Source organism: Hermetia illucens, chromosome 2 (assembly GCF_905115235.1).
Source record: "Hermetia illucens chromosome 2, iHerIll2.2.curated.20191125, whole genome shotgun sequence".
NCBI classification, from domain to species: Eukaryota; Metazoa; Arthropoda; class Insecta; order Diptera; family Stratiomyidae; genus Hermetia; species Hermetia illucens.
The window spans coordinates 118,098,673-118,116,156 of record NC_051850.1 but is presented as its reverse complement, the minus strand read 5'-3'; the positions used below and the strand labels follow the sequence as shown (position 1 = coordinate 118,116,156).

The window sequence follows — 17,484 nt, the reverse complement described above, 5'->3', positions numbered from 1 at the left end:
GCGAGAACATATACAAGTCCGGTTGGTCAATGTGACTAACGAAGTAGGTACGGGGAAAGAGCAACATTGTCTTTTATGCGCGGACCACAGAATGGAGAATTTTGTAGACGAAGGTAGGAGGGCATCTTTCTTTTTGAAGACTTCGCTCAGTTAGAGATCATATTGGTTAACGATAGTTCATATATGCCAAAAATGAGACATCGGATCACTTGTGTAACTCATTTCTGAAAGTCTTTCACTAGTTGGCGATATGTGTTATAACGTCACGAAGTAGCATATCCACAGACATCATCAAGTAGGTGTCGTCGACCTAAAGAATAAACCAAATGGTGAGGTATTGCACTTCCTAGAATGTGCAGCACGTCAGCTTGGACTGTGAAATAATTGACAATGAAGCATTTACCTATACCTAAGAAAATGTTTCAAGACTATGGCTGCATATTAGACATATCCTCGAAGGAGGCCTTCAATACCACGAAGATTTGCAGGGAAGCTTGAAAAAATTTCAAGCCAACTATTTAGTGAATCAAAAGAAACGACTCCAAACAAGCACGATGATATTACATGTAGTAACGACAAGAGAAGTGATGCAAAATGCAATATCCATCGGACTGGAATATAACAAAGGACCAGGCCTTGACCGTATACCGAACAAAGCTCTTAAACTGGCAAGCTCCGGCTAGAGTAGCATTTAGCAGTTCGGAAATCTTATGTGCAGGAATTAGGGGAGCGGAGATGATCGATTTTGAATTCCAAGGGAATAGCTGCGGCCAAACAAAGACGAGCCAGTCGAAAAAGGAAAAATAGAAGCTGAAGGTGCAGAGAAATCGCATTTGGAACGGACGTAGCGTAGTGGCATTATCGTTTTTTTGGATGGAAGCAAACATTTAAAAAATGAAAATTATCGATCGCCGGAATTGCCCGAAATGTTGAAAAGTGGGTCATTCCTATGTTGGTTTGTTCAAAAATTTATTAATTATTAACGTATTATTAATTTGTCGATCAATTGACAATGCATCGATGTCTAGGCATCTATTGCGGTTTCATGCGGATTCTGACTGTCTGCCGCACCTGATTTATTCATTTACAGTCAAGAAATTTGGTGAGAACGTGTAGGTTGCAAACTTCTTTAGGTGCAGCTAGTGTCACCAGTTTGTTTTGAGTTTAAGGGGGCTCCCCATACATACGAAAGCGGGGGCCAACATTTAGAATATGGCCATGTGGGTTACCAAAGGGTTCAACTAGTCCTTTTCGAAATTGGTCCCATATTTGATATCGGATGAAACGCAGGGGAGTGATGACTCAAAATATAACTCATAACCGAAAAATATAAAAAAAGTCGTAGTGGTGTATCTGAAATCTAGGCCTCAAAATACATCCAGATCCCATATCTGCTGAAATAAAGTTAATAATAGTTTATTTTAGAATTTTTTCCAGAGGTTTCCGATCACCATGGGATAGAATAGGGCATAATCTTTAAAGGAAATCGAATTATTATAACAAAGTTATAGAAAGTGAAACGTTTTCAATTTATGTCAATTTGGTGCATTCTAAAACATGTATTACATCATCATCACATATCAGTTCGTCAGTCAAACTAAGCTCATATGAATGGGTGGTTGCAAGCAAACATTTCATGTTGGTTTTTTTAATCATTTGTATATCAACATCAATTAGTCGAGACAGACATATGTATGTGCGCAGGAGAACCATCGATTGAGAATGAGATCCGTCGTGGATCTTCCCCTCTCGTCGCATCACTCGAGTTCGAAATTTTACGGCTCCACGCACGCTGTCGTGATGTTATCTCTATTTATTTTCATTTTTAAGGTTTTGTGTAAAACAAAACCTTATTAAAATCGGTTTATTGTCAGTCGATCTGTCCCTCACACGCATTTTTCTCAGAGACTATGTAACGATTGACACCAAATTTGACGGAAAGGTGGGAACTGTGAACACTCATGCATACAGTGAGTTACATCCTTTTACGTCGAAATTATGGGGGTCTCCATACATGCAAAAGGGGGGTGTACATTTTTTTCACCAAATATAGTCATGTGGGGTATCAAATGAAAGGTCTCGATTAGTACTTTCCGAAGCTGGTTTTAGTTTTGAAATTTCTTGGAAAGACGAGGAATGCGAAGTTGAAAGCGCTAATTTAATTAATGGGGCCATTCTCAGAAACTGCCCAACCGAAAAATCTGAAAAAAATCACCTTTCATACCGATATCCAAATAATGATAATAGTATATTACTATAATTTTCAGTAATTGGCTTAAATTCATCCTAGCTCTACGAAATATTGCAGCAATGTAGGCTATAATATAGATTCTACTATGTTTGGTCGAAATTGCACTATCACTAACAAAGTTATAATAGGCCAAAGTTGTCACTTCTTTGGAAATTTAAGATTCTGAATTTCAAAATCACCCGAAAGTGGATATTCTTACATAATTATGCGTTTATTATGTGTAACGTACTAATGGGACAAATTCACACCTAAATGTCTCTATAAAGGAAATACACAAAACCCTTCATACCTGAAGCGTCCAGTTTCCGGTTTCCCGACTTGTTCAGTTTCAGCTCGTGTGTTAATCTTTCGACAGATTCCCGTAATTTCAAATGTCTGATGAATTTTCAGGTTCCGGTGCGAACCCATCGTTACCGATGGGACACATGAAGTTTTGTATAGTGACATGTGAGGGATCGAAGTGTTCAAAGGATCCCCACGTTTCCGAGCTTGGCTAGCATGAAAGCATGTAAACACATGTCAAAGGAATATTTCGATGGAGCTTCTATATTTGCCGGCGGACCTTCATGGTCAATTTCGCCATCTTCTTAGATTTTTGGGATGTTTCTTCTTAGTTAATGCAAGAGGACAGGGAGGGACTTACGACTCCGGAGCATTTCTTCAGAATGACGAGATAATTGATGCATTCATTCTAGTTTCAAAAGCATATGCTTACAGAAAACATATAGCTGCTTATTCGACGGAAATGTTTTGAAATAGGATATTTTGAGAATTACCAGGTTAGTTGGTAGCAGAAGTTGAATGAAATGCTTGTTTATATATGTGATGTGTTTATTTGAATCCAATATCGGTCCTGCTTCTTATTGTGGTGTTCACAAAATGAGAGCTCTGAGTAGACTGTCCCTTCTACCGAGTGACTGCTCTACCTAACCCTCTAGCAATTAGCTAACTTTTAGGGAGTAGATCACTCCACTCCAATTTTGGATAGATGGTTAGAAATGGATGGTATATAGGGTAAGGACTCTTTCAAGAATGGAAGGTTGTATAACTCGTCTTTCTAGAAGAATATTGCGGATACTATTTATTGCCAAATAATCTCAACTGTTGGGTTTCTTTTCCAGTAGGAGATATTCAGGGTAATATCACCTGGGAGAAAGATGAGGTTATTGTAATTGACGATGCGTGTGGCATACTTTCTGAATTGCAGTTATGCTACCTATAGTATCGTTTGACACCCGACGGTTTTGAGCAAGTTTGAGTTTGCAGAATCTGGATATAAGGAGGTATTGCACAGCGGGCTCTGTAGTTTGTAGTGGGTAGAATTTGCCATTTGCCTGTCTCTACAGTTGAAGGTCACCACGTAATTACTTAAAGTGTTTGTAACAATCGAGAATGTAGCAATATAATACGCGGCTATTTTGCTATAGAACGCATTATCACTGTACTGGAAGCCTTTGAATGTTACTTTTAGCTCATCTTTAGGTTGGTTGCCCATCGGTCCAGTTGGGTGAGAAGGCGAACTCTGAGGTTTTTTACTATAGAAGAAGTTAGAAAGGACGCTTAATTGACGAAATGTTTGCGCGCTAGCAAAACTGAAATGCAGTTAACCCCAAAATGGAATAAAGTCACCTGAGAGCGGTAGGGTAGGCAATGAGGATGCATTTGTGAGTGCAATCGATGTATCTAGGCAAGGATAGCCAGAACTATACCAACTCTGCAAGGCAATACTTTGAGGTTCCGCGGTGGTTTCAAATGATGGAGACGTGTGCGCCCCTGTCTTTTTTCTTGTCATTTTTGACACCTGCTATTCTTCAACAAGTAGGTATGCTGCTCTTGGTAAAGTAAAATACAAAGAGGTCAGTATGCAGTTATGGTCAGTGTTAAATCATTGCTAATGTTTTTGTAAAAATCAATTGGAACGAGATAGTATGATTTTTAAAAGAACGTTCAAAAAAATCTTTCATGAATACTTTCGCAACAATATTCATTAGTTTTATGGCTCGAATATGATTCTGATTTCTCCTGCAAAAGGGCTTTATAAGCTTATGGTTACCCAATATTATCTGGAAAACTAAAACACCATTGCGTTCGTCTTCCAGTAAAATTGCAATCAAACTGTTAAGAAAAAACAAGCGCCTTTTGATATACTACTTTTATCTACTGGGGAGTTATCATCCAACTGAAATCAAAACATTATGAAACGCAAAGCAATATAACTACATATAATTTCACACCTGAATGGCAGGTGAAACAATAAAATTTATAAAACTTTTTGGGGATTAAATGTTCATAATCAAAAAGGGGACATGAATTTTTACAAATGGCTAATAAATACCGTCTTTGTTGACCAAGCTCGTTAGCAGCTCCAATGACTGTGGTCCAGCTTTCGTCGAAATTATCCACTTCAGGGCACATGAAGCCATTTTCGGAAACAACGTTTTCAGTACGTCAGCTTAAATTACAAAAGCTAACTAGGAAATAATCAGTACACAAGGACCAACTGCTCAGCTTACCTTTTAAGTTCACAACATTAATTAGAAACTCAAACAACAAGGAAATGCACTGGGACCAGCCACGCTTGGCCTCCTTGACGACATCGACGTCGTAGTCAGGACTATTATCCACGGCTATGATATACTGTCAAGTAAATTTAGCAAATATTAATTTTCCTTATCCGGTGTTCATATGGAGTTGCTTGCACCATGCAAATATTGCAACATACTCATGTACTCGTATATGCATAGGTATGCATGCATAGCAGCTCGTGCACTACCTATTGAATAGCTCTCACCTGTAAAATACATTGGACATCTTCTGGGTAGTTATCGTAACTTTCGAAATGCATACAAATCGCTCGATTTGCCTTCATGTCTGCGAAAAATTCGACCGTATGCCGAAGTAAGCCAAGATTAAAGGTCCTGCAAAAATTTAATATTGCCCATGGAATATGCACATGCCGTCATACGTATATATAACAATTTCGCATTCATTGGTTCAATAAATAAAGTTACCAGGGTATATTGAAGTAGGAGAAAGGACGATTATGCATGGGCAGGTTATGAGATAAAACTCTAATTAATGGTGATTAAGGTGAATTCAATTTGCATATTGATGTCATGGAAATCGGCGGTAATCGCATTTTCTTTCGAAATGGGAATATACAAATTAAAGGACGCTTTGAGATAATGCTTGCCCATGTTTATTATAAGAATAATTGGACAGCTGTTTCTGGAAAATGTGCATATCAATCAGAATATGTGGTTACTTATAATGAACGGATTAAAGGGGAATTTATTTTTTATACATTCGCACACAACAGATCAATTAACGAATATTGAAAGCATGCAAATAAGCACAAATGGGAATCTTTACGCTGAATCTTTATTTCCAATAAATGGAGTTTCCCGTCTCTTCTATTGCGGCACAGTTATGCCAGAGGAAATTATATCAATACACATTCGAACTAAATACATTTCACGAGAGTGGAACGTTATTGAGTTATGAAACGTAATTGCATTTCGCTATTATATGACTAACTACAACAATAATTCCATTATTCCAATAACCGACAAGTCAACCAAGCTACTCAAGGAAAATAAACAACTCTGATCTCTCTCTCGCACGCATTTAATTACAGTTGGATACTATGCATTATCTTACGAAAAACCATCATTAGCTCTACCATTTGTCCTTGTCGGGAGCCTGCAGGCAGTTCAATGGCTGGTTCCGCCCCGGCGAAGGAGAAGATAAATTTAACTTTCTTTTGTTATAGCTTTCGATGTTTCATTTGCCTTCACATCACAGCTACCAGGTACCCATAGTAGTTCTATAGTACTGAAGCTGGAAGTATGATACAATTCAACCTCAATTCAAGGGTTCCTTGAACCCTGGCAGGCATGTCCGATTACTATGCAGTGGTACCCAAATTATTTTCATCCTCTACACCACAAAAGCGAGTAATGACAACTGTCGGATTCTTCGCCAAGACGAGCAGGGATAAATTCAAGAAAGAAACCTGTCCTATAAGAAATTCGAGGAAGAAATCGGGACACGAAGCTTATTATAGTCGATGAGTTCCCGTACAGCTCACTTCCTGACGATATAATGTTATACCTGAAGCGATTTGGCACGGAAATCTCAAGCAGATGTTCCGTAAGGAAGGAAATAGACTTAATGCTGAGAATAAGGCGTTGCTCTCCCGGCTGACGATGGAAAGGCGGCAGTTGTTACAGAATCTTTTAGTCGCAGCTCCTCCACGGAACTGTGATTGTTTAATCAACACTCAAAGAATTCATCTCTAAAATTGTTACAAACTTACCTCTTTTCCTAAACGAATTTGTCAACTAAACCCACAGATTCGCGAAATATATCACAAGACACCTGCGTGACAAAAAACTTAAACGTTAAAAAGTCAGCCGGGCCTGACAAAATTTCAAACTTCGTCATAAGAAACCTCTCCGCGATCCCCAAGTTCCCACTTACTATCTACATAAATAACGGTTATTTTCCATCCATCTGAAAAATATCCAAATTATTGAAATTTAGAACAAGGGTGTCTGTAATGAACCAGAGAATTATAAGCACATTTCCTTACGATTTAACTTTGGCAAATTATTTGAGAGTCAATGCATAATCGAGTTGGTGTAGCATTGCGATCTCAATAACATAATTCCTGACTATTAGTTTGGATTCCGAATCAAACACTCTACCCAAAATGCCCTAAGCTACCTCCACGAACTCTGGTTCAATAAGGTAGTTAAAGCGACAGAGAAGTACCTCGTACTCCTCTATACACCAGAGTAAGCAGATCAGAATCAATCAAGTACTTCGGAATCCAACTAATTGAATTCCAGAAATCCGCTCGCTATCAGTAAGGTACGCGGTGCATTGAGTAGAATCTACTTTCTTCTTCGTAAGTAGGTGGGTGTAAGCACTAAAACCAAACTGACTTTATTTGAAACCCTGACACGATCAGTCATATGGTAGGGAGTCTCATTGCAGATCACATGCTTATTGGAAACCATAAAAAAGTATACGGGCTTCAATCGTCAGATATTAAGACACTGCACTGGACTGTCTTACAATTGGACGATCAAAAATGAGGCCGGAGCGCTAAAGTTACACATTCGTACATCAGCGAGCAAATATCAAACCACTTAGAGAATTTGTTGTCAATCTAAGGGAAAGGTTTTTCGAAAGAACGGAAAACCGCCCAAATCCTTGCATTAGAAGTCTACACCAGTAGGGTAGAATAAGCCCATTGTTGTGTGTTACATCAGTAAATCCCAAATTTTCACCCTCTTTGATTCTCCCTGCCTCGTGAAAGTACATATATAGATGATAAGTACAAGCTAATTGTAGATAATCGATTTAATTAATCATGTTATATGTATGGTTGCAATTCACCCCCTGGTGGTGTATAGCGTGTCAACCCCACTTAACACACTAACTTGAAATATATTCAGCTCCCCCCACGACTTCCCGATACGATCGCACTCCGCCTTTATTGTTTTGCGCCAAGTGCTCTCGGCGATCCTGAGAGAGTGGATTCTATTCCACCTATCCACTGACACTTCCGCCTTCCGAACAAAGTGCCTACGAATGGCAGGCCGATGCGCCCAGCAAGTTGTTCGTTTGGGATAGTGTCAGACCAGCGCACTCGGAAGATACGATGTAGACAGGTATTGATAAAAGCTTGGAACTTTTGACTAACAGTGTAGTTTCAGCACTTTCCATACGCTACATCCACATACCAACACAGAAAGAACACTAGAAAAAACACTAGCACAGAACAGTCTCAACTTGATCCTAAGGTTAAGGTAATTGCTCTTCCAGATTTTGGAAGAGCAGCGAAAGCGGAGCTAATGCCGTTAATGCGTCGGGCAGCAATTTGATGCCACCGTCGGTAGAAGCCACGCTTCTTTGATATACAAATTGGTCGACGCTTTCGATGCTCTACTCATTAATGCAGATAGGAGGAGTAAGACCCATCTAATTGAGAAACTTGGTTTCGCTGGTGTTTATCCTCACTACAACTCAATTTGCCGATCTTTTCAAATCCAGAGCCATTTAGCCAAGGTCCATGACCCGATAAGAGAGCGAACCGATGTTGTCAGGGTAGTCGAGGTATTTGAGGATTCCTTTACGTCCTCCGGACAAGACAGCATGAAAAAATTTACCGATAACAAGAAGAAATAATATTGGTGACAGGACGACACAACCAAAACGCCTCTCCTTCTTTTGGGTCTTGACGATCATACCCTTCTTCCACTCTCTCGGAAAAGTCTCAGATTTCCAAGGTTTCCATACGAGTGGAAACAGCAGCGTGCAGCGATAAATAACTCTGCGGAGAGACCATCAAGCCTAGCGACTTTACCCCGTTTGAGTGTATTGTTGACCGAAGTGATTTCTCTTCTGCTTGGAGGAGCGGTCCGCATCCGCATGTTACTGTGACTGGCCATTTTATCCAGAAGAAGTGGAACTTCACCGGAATAATACGATTACGGACTCTTTTTGAAGTGCTATTTCCTTCTTCAATTGTTCATCATCGTAGATGAGAAGTCGACTTTTGACGTCCTTCACAGGACCATCGAAAATTTGTGACCACATGAAAGTCCTTTCGTGATACGGTATACATTTCTAAAATCATTGCGATCTTCGGAACCATCCGCTTCCATGACCATCGCAATAGCAAATTCTCTTTTGTCACGGTGTACACAACGCTGAGCATCTCGGGTTTTCGCACGGTATCGGAGTTCGAGCGCATCACGTTCGCCATCACTCGTAGTGGTCAGTGAGACGTCCAATCCTCAATCATCATCATCTCATGCGCGTTACTCAATGTATCTGCCGTCAGATGAGCAAGGTAACTCTCCGAATGTTCAATTCAATCCAATCATACAAGTGGTCAATTTTGAACTTAGGGGTTCGTAGCTCCTCAACCCTGCGAGAAGTGGTAGATGCAACACGCAAGCGAACGTAAGTGACCATCATCTGGTGATCATATTCGAGGCCGATTTCAGCGCCTCTGCTGCTCCGCACATCCGGGAGACAAATACTAAATCTACTGCTGATCGCGAAGTGGTAAAATCTGATTGCTCGTAGGGTGTCCGTCAGTTGAAACCGAACTGACTTTATGACAGGTTCTGTAATCGACCAACGTGCCACCAATGACAAGGCGAGAGTTGCAGAAATCCGCAAACGGTCACCAAGACCGTGTTTTCCCATCACTTGCCCAAGCAAGGAATTTTTTGATCCCACCTTGACATTGAAGCCTCCCCGCAACGGGGTTAAATTGCTCATAAAAAGTATTTATCTCCTCCTCCAGTGTTCGTTGGTGAGTGGCATTGTACAATTGTGATGTAGCCTGGACCGAAATCTCGCAGTCGCTCGCTCCCTGGCCAAGATAGCGCACCCTTTAGGAGCAAGTAATGACTTTAGGGTAAGTTAGGGTAAGTAAGTAGTTTTGAACTTGGTGGCAGTGGGATTTGTATCCTGATTTGACGTCGAATACTAGTCGTCTCAGCTATGAATGAGTACCTCAGCCAAATCAGGGGCGAACGCAATACTGACCACATTACCTCTTAAGGGTACTGTAATCCTGTAGTATAACGTTACGGTCTTGAATGAAGTGCTCTAACACACTTTAACTAACTTATCCAATTGGATTGCTGTGCCAACGATTATTATTATTATAAGTTCCTTTAAATAAACAAAATTTTAAGATTGATATATCAGGTGCGCAACTAAGTCCTTCCTGTTTGTCAATAGCTACAGTAAGAAGTGCTGGTCGATTTTGACATATATAAAGCGTCATAAACCAAACTGAGGTATATGGTAAATATATCGCTGTCACTTTTTGGTGATTTTTTTGTGACGTCATACACTTTTAGTTTTGTGAAAATTGCAGATTTTGTGCCAAATGACTGTCATTTGAAGGAAGTGTTACAGGTCTAATTTCACTCAAATAAACGGTGGCTGAAAAGTTTCTTTAAGTAAAACAACGTGCCGTGATTGGTTCCAATGCTTTAAAAATGATTTCGATGTTGATGACTGTTCACGTGAAGGAAGGCCAAAGACCTTCGAAGACATGTACGAACGGCTTGCTTCCGTATTGGGGGTAACTCCCAGTACCAGCCAAGCCATTTCTAAGTAATTGCAAGCGTTGGGAATAACTCAAAAGCAAGAAACCTGGGTTCCTAATGATTTGAAGTGAAAAGGCGTTAAGCGTCATTTTTTCGGCCGTAAACACCTGCTACAGTGGCAAAGACTGAGGTACCGTATCGACTTCCAATGATGCGACAGAGTTGAGCACTGCCGGAAAAAAACGGCTACAGTATGAACAGAGACAAGAAAAAGTTATTCTACTCAATGACAGCGCTCAGCTTCATGTTGCCAAACCCGTCAAAGATTACATAGAGGCACTCAGATAGGAAGTCCCATTCCACCCGCTATATTCACCTGATATTGCATCGTCCGATCATTGCTTGTTCCATTCAATAGCATATGATCTGAGTGGTCAACAAAAATGGCTGGATTCGTGGGTAGCCCTAAGAGGCGAAAACTTTTATCGTAATGATATTCGAGCTATGCCAGAAAGATGGGAAAAAGTTGAAGCTGGCGAAGGGCAATAGTTTGAATAATTTAGATGTAACTATTTTCTCAGTAGAAAGTTTCATTTTTATTAAAAAAAAACAGGGAGAACTTAGTTGGGCACCAAATAATAAACAAACACAAAATAACGTAAATTACAGAGAAGGCCGGGTACGTCAAACAAATGTAAATTATTAACAAATGAAAAAATAAAACAACTAATTAAAAAGTTATAACTCGTTGTAGCTGGTTCCAAGCCCGCTTGTGAAAGGAGGATGGATAGATAGCTTCAGTCTGAATGGCTGGACTCCGCAGACACAAGGCCGATTACTTGCTTACCATCCCTCTACAAATTTGTAATGTGCATTATTAAGGTCAATGTGTATCTCGAGACCAACAACATTCTGTTCGTGGAGCAGAAGGGCTGCCTAGCCAGTTCATGGAGTTGCAAAGAGCAACTCATTATCGACTCGGTAGTTGGTGGACAAACAACTAGAAGCCAAAAAACCATACCAATTATACCAAGACTTGCGATAGCATGCCACCTAGTACCTGCCTAGTCGATCTCTTACGTCTGTATCGCGTTGATCTGAAACTAATAAAGTTTTTGGGGGCAGTCATGGAAGAAAAACTTAAGACCTTATCAGTACGTACATCTGAGGGTACTAATACCTCAGAGCCCATCCATATACGGAGAGGCTTTTTCTGGTTGGATTCCTTGAGGGCCCTTTGGTTTTGCATGGCACTGAACCCCCTTTCATGGCTACTGAATGATGCTCCAGGGCATGGTTTTGCAATCAAATATGGCCTATGTGCTAAGGGCAAGCTGGCACACTTGATGTACTTAGATGGCATCAAGTTGTATACTGGTACTGACGACCATCTTAGAAGTCTGTTGCGAATAATAGACCTATACAGCCGTGATTTTCGGATGGAGTTTGGAATAGATAATTGCCGAATACGAGCCGCATGCCGGACATAGCACTAATAACCTCCACATTGAAGCTATCACCTAGACAGACTTCTACAAATACCTAGAAATTCTTCAAGGAGCCCATGCTGCAGTTGATGATCTGAAGGATGCTCTGCTGTCCGAATTGTATTCGCTATCCTTTCACTGGCTTATGCATTCGGAATATTGCCGTGGACGAAGACCGATTTGGAAAACGTCCAGCGGCGAATACGGACTACTATGTCCTACTAATTCCGAATACATCATCCAAACTCTGCCATGGAGCGGATGAACCTGCCTCGCGACATCGGCACAACATCATCGCCAAGTCGACTCGCTGCGCGCTTATTTTTACAGCAAAGAGCTGGCGAGTCCCTTGCATGCGGCTGTCTGTAAGGCAGACTATGGACCGACTCCACTTAATTTGAAGGATCGATCTTTCAATCCGTTGAGTGGAGTGAAACCACACCAAGAGCGGATCGATGAATGGAAGTCGAACGCAATGCTTGCTAAACTGAATTGCCTCTGGTAGCCATTTAGCGATTTGAATTTGTCTAACAGATGGCTGTGTGGGGAGCTCTTTGCTGAGACGGAGGGAGTCATGTGTCCCATTCAGTATGGCATGTTCGCCACCCGAGCTTATAAAAAGCTCATATTGAAAGAGCGGGTAGAGAACGAATATTGTAGTATGCGTAGTTCAGTGTTTCATTCATTTCCGCCTGCACTGAAGTGATGAATTTAAGTAGCTTCTCTACGCTGATATTGCATTTGCTACTACCTCTTTAAATAGGTAGCGTTAGTGTTGGCATTACAAGCGATTAGGAGTTCAAGGCTACTTGATTTTGTATACGTCAGCCTTCATCCCTTAGTTCTTGCTTCGGCAGAGAACACATTGAACCATAGGGTAGGTACACAGGGGCAACTATGACGAATTTTCTCATTCGATTAACGTGATATTCTAAAATGAGCCCTACTCTGCTTTGGTAAGAGAAGCATGGTTCCTCTAACAATTTTGGCGCAAAACACAAGACGGTGTTGTGGACCTCCATCCATTGATCAAATACTACAGATTTTGTTAAATCGAACCCATGATTCTTGGACTAGCAAGATCTAATGGCAGTCCTGCAGCTGCCTGCTCTGTTACCCGCAGAAAGGAAAAAGGCTTCAGATTCTTGCGTGTTGATTTGACCAACATGCATGTTTTTCGACAAAAACCTATTCTTATATGGAATGGAAAACAGTCACTCTATAACCATGTTTCCCTCACACTCTACCGTCCTGATTGAGAGAATTGTCGTATTTGGTGATGCAGCAGTGCCCTCGTCCTCATCCACAGAAGATTTTGTTTCAATAATACATACGATAGAGAAGTGCACTTCTCCAATTTTCTCCATTTTTTTTATAAATCGAAGACCATCATGGCTCTTGTCTCAACAACAACAAAGATGTTCTTCAGTTTCCTGATATAATTGAAGTTTAATCTTTTCATGAAAAGATCACTCATCCTAAAGTTTGCTTAGATTTCCTTTGCAGGGACAGGCATGAAGATTGCATTGGGAGATCTTTGGGTGCGATAGTAATACCTTTAGTGCTGTGGGAAGGTTGCTAACACGATGGAGGATATGTTCGAGGCATGTCTGTTGGAAGGGATGTTTCCACCCTCATGGAAAGGCCACAATTTTGTACTGTTATCCAAAGTCGATGAAGCTCCTGGTGAACAATTGTCGCCTTTTGGACACTTTGTAGACAATGCTAGAGTTGGCGATTTACAACAGATTGCTGCTGACTACAGACTATTGAGAGTTTAGGGCACAAATTAGACTGACAGTTTGATTTCCGCTGAACCATCAACCACTGATGCCATCAAACTAATTGGCCGAAAATAAAAACTGGAATGGAGTTATCTACATCGTATGGGTTATTTAGAATAGCGGAAGCGAAAGGGGTGAACCTTCAGTGAGATAAATAACTTACAGATCTAAGTCTTAGCGCCAAGCTTGATGGGTTGCCGTTTACTGGAGGTGTCTGTGATGAATGAAGGTTAGAGCCTCCAATGAATTTCCACTATTCCACCAGAAATTCACCTTTTTGTATCTCGGTACAATATCACAACATCATTGTTTTTCATTATGGGAAGTTTTCTCGATATTGTCTTATGTTGGCTTAACAAAAATAGTTTTCCTATTCAAAGCAACTAAAAATCAGCATCCATCTGATTGTACTGTAAGTACGTCATAGAACAGTGGAAAATTCTTATCCTTCGGCATAAATTAGTTTGGAGCAGCTCAAATTATGTATTTATGGAAATCATTTTCAGTTGACAGCCCTTCCAAGAATGCTCAGGGATCACAGTTGACTAGAGGCTTTTCTTTTACCGGCTTATTTCATTTCGACATTCAACGTCAACGTTGGAGCAGACTATTCCGTTCCTACGCGATTCCATAGTCTAATCCTTTTAAATTTCTGCTCAAATTACCATCAATAAATTTCAGAAGGCAGAAGGGTGGAAACAGCGAATAACACCAATCCACTAACCTGAGCGCTCGATGTATTTCGGAAAATGTAAATTTCACAAAAGCCAAAATATCATTTTCCATAACACCGTCCAAATTGTTTTCCAATAGTAAGCTCATTTTGCATGCCTGAAAATCATAATATTAAAGAACGAAATTGGGATTGAGTCGTCATAGTCCTCGACGTGCGACTTCGAATTCGAATTTGATAACAAAACTACAAAGTGGAAGATGATACTCACCAGAATTCCGTACGGTTCGATTTTAGTCAGAAACTCCTCTGGCTGAATGCAACGAAGCAGGAGGTAGACCGGCGGGAGATTCTTATAGCATAGATTTATTAGAGTCGATAATGCCGGAGCAATCAGAATTTCCTGTGAGGAATTTTAATGAAAAGCGAATGAAAGAAGTTGTGCTGCCTTGCGAAAATGGATTGCTCTGTAGCGTGAGCGATATATTTCAGATGAATTACATTTTCTCCGGTTATAAAATTCACGAGAGCTTTTATAAGGTCCTTGAGATACGGCTCCTGCCATGTAATGGTTATGCCATAAGTAAGACATTCAAGCAGCTTGAGGACACGTAGGATGCGATCCTGGGATGGGGGAGAACGATGCAATGCTTCTATTATATTATATTATGTAATGAAATTACTAAGATTATCAAACTACCGAGCTTGGAAACTTATTAAGGAGTTATCTGTGTATAGTGCATTTTCTGAACTATGTAAGAAAACTGAAAATTTAAACTCTAGTTATTTCAAATGATTGATGATGAATGTAAATGAATGTAAATAAAAAAACATAAATCATAAAGAAAGTCATTGATGAAAGATATATCATTTCGCGTGAGCAACAAACTTTACCGGATTGCTTAAAGTATCCAACAGCTTTCCAAGTATCTCCATATATTTAAACTTTTGCACAAGAGCGACACGAGCTGAACCGTTTTGCGCTGCTTGCTCAACAAATGACAACGCTGACCACAGCAAGGATGATCTTGACTCGATAGTGCTTAAAAGTTTATGGACATTTATGAATAATGTTGAGATTTCTACATTCTCCGGCTCAAACTGCGATATATTTGGGCATGTTCCAAGAAGCTGAAATCCGGTTGAATTTGTTAATTAATCGGTATTTGAAGCTTAGCGTCCTACCACCAAACACCGATTCAACTCGTCTAAACTCAACTCAGCCTTCGTCTGCAAAAATTCTTCAAAAGTAGTGTTGAAAGTATTTATTGTATCTTTCTTGCATTCCTTGGATAAGTCAATTTCACTTGTGACAAAACTCAAGCCTCCTTCGACATCTTTTATTCGCCTTGCGGATAGCACCGTTGCTGTACTGCTTTTGCCAGATTCAGCATCACTTACGTTGGATTCCTCGTCACTTGCCATAATAATACACCAAATATATAAATTGCCCTCTAAAAATTATATCTTCTAAAATAAATTGATTGAATGGATTTATTTAAGTATCCCCTTTGATGTGCTGTGACAGTTTGTTGCTGTGTATCGGTTGCTATGTATCCAGCAAATTCATCGCTCAAACAAAATGTATCCTCCTTCCGACAAAGTTACTTTCAATTATAAACGACAGTTTCTAGCGGCGATCGTAACATCTAAATTATGTTAGCCTTAAGGAACTTGACAACTAATGCAACTAACATCACTTCTCCCCGACCCTGTTTCAATGTCTGTCTGTCTGTCTGTCTATCACAGGTACTTTTCTCAGAAACGGCTATACCGATTGACACTGAAATTTGTATGAGAAGGTGGGACCTGCTGCCTCTATATGGTGCCCAGGCCTCAAAATACTAGTTAATGATAGTATATTACCATATTTTGGGAACATTGAGTAAAACCCCCCTTAAGTTTATCTCAAAGTTATAAAAGTTGGTAGCTGCGTAAAATATAATATGAAGCACATTAACTCCACAACATAACAAAGTTCCAGTAGTTTTTACCCTGTAAATTTACAACCCAAAGTACTAAATCTGACATGCTAAATGCATATTGTTAACGGGCTAAGTACAAATGGGATAGTTCTACACTCAAATATACTTACACAAGAAGCAAACAAAACCTTTCATACCTTTCATAACTGAAGCGCCCAGCTTTCGGTTTCCTGACTTGTTTCCTTTACGGTACGATGGACCAACAAAACTTAAAGGCGCAAGGGAAATAGCAGAGAAATTCGTGGGATACAAATCCCGGCGAACGCAAATTGATTGGTTTGACGATGAATGCAGAATATCACTCGATGCAAAGAACGAAGCGTACAGACAATATATCCAACGTGCAACCAGAGCCAAAGAAATATATGACGAGCTACGGTGAATTTCGAATCGAATAATCGGACATAAGAAACTGAAATGTTTTGACTAGCAATTGCAGAACATTAATGAAAACCTAGCTCATAGAAACACCAGACAAGCATGTAGACTAGTGAATATAATTAAGAATGGTTATCAACCCAGGACTAGTCTCTGCAAGGACAAAGAGGGAAACGTCATCAGTGATGCAGACATCATCAACAAACGCTGGGCGTCCTATTTTGAAGGGCTTCTGAATCCAATGCCTGGTGCTCCCATATAAGTAGCCCAAATCGACAGCGGTATTCGTGATCTCACTAGATAGATCTCATACAGCAGAAGAAGTTGATGGTGACGTGCGGCCACCGAAATCAAGTTAAGAGCCGGGCGCGGACGAAACTCCAGCTGAGCTTTTAAAATCCGGTGGAACGGGTCTACTAAATGCAATACACCAACTACTGCTGTGAATCTGCGAATACGAGGAGTTCTCCGACGACTAGCGCATCATCTGTCCCATCTACAAAAAGGGAGATAGATTGCGCTGTGAAAACTACAGAGGCATTTCACAAATCTGCCCGTCCTATAAATTACTGACGAAAATTCTAGAGAATAGAATAAGACCATGCGCCGAACGACTCAATGGCGAGTACCAAGTCAGTTTGAAACCGGAACGTTCCACAAACCCTGTTACCGTTAAACTAATCCTGCAAAAGTGCTGGGAATATAACGTTGACATGGACCAAATCTTTGCCAAGTTCAAGCAAATTTTGGAGTACTGCACAAGATATTGCTGCAATTTGGAATACCAGCTAAACTAGTACGACTGAAGAAGATGACTATGACCAACTCCATCTCATAGGACA

General features: G+C 40.3%; 1 protein-coding gene across 1 annotated transcript in view; it reads right to left on the bottom strand.

Moving 5' to 3' along the window:
• The window catches only part of LOC119649382, a 47,684-nt gene extending 31,889 nt beyond the window's left edge, over positions 1-15,795 (bottom strand). The window contains exons 1-8 of the mRNA XM_038051500.1: positions 15,465-15,795; positions 15,174-15,410; positions 14,781-14,903; positions 14,551-14,682; positions 14,331-14,437; positions 5,043-5,169; positions 4,765-4,888; positions 4,587-4,703 (exon numbers count right to left, since the gene is read on the bottom strand). Of these exons, the coding sequence (XP_037907428.1) occupies positions 4,587-4,703; positions 4,765-4,888; positions 5,043-5,169; positions 14,331-14,437; positions 14,551-14,682; positions 14,781-14,903; positions 15,174-15,410; positions 15,465-15,704 (1,207 nt within the window). The 5' untranslated portion in view covers positions 15,705-15,795. The remainder of the gene's footprint in view (positions 1-4,586; positions 4,704-4,764; positions 4,889-5,042; positions 5,170-14,330; positions 14,438-14,550; positions 14,683-14,780; positions 14,904-15,173; positions 15,411-15,464) is intronic.
• Positions 15,796-17,484: the final 1,689 nt, after the last annotated feature.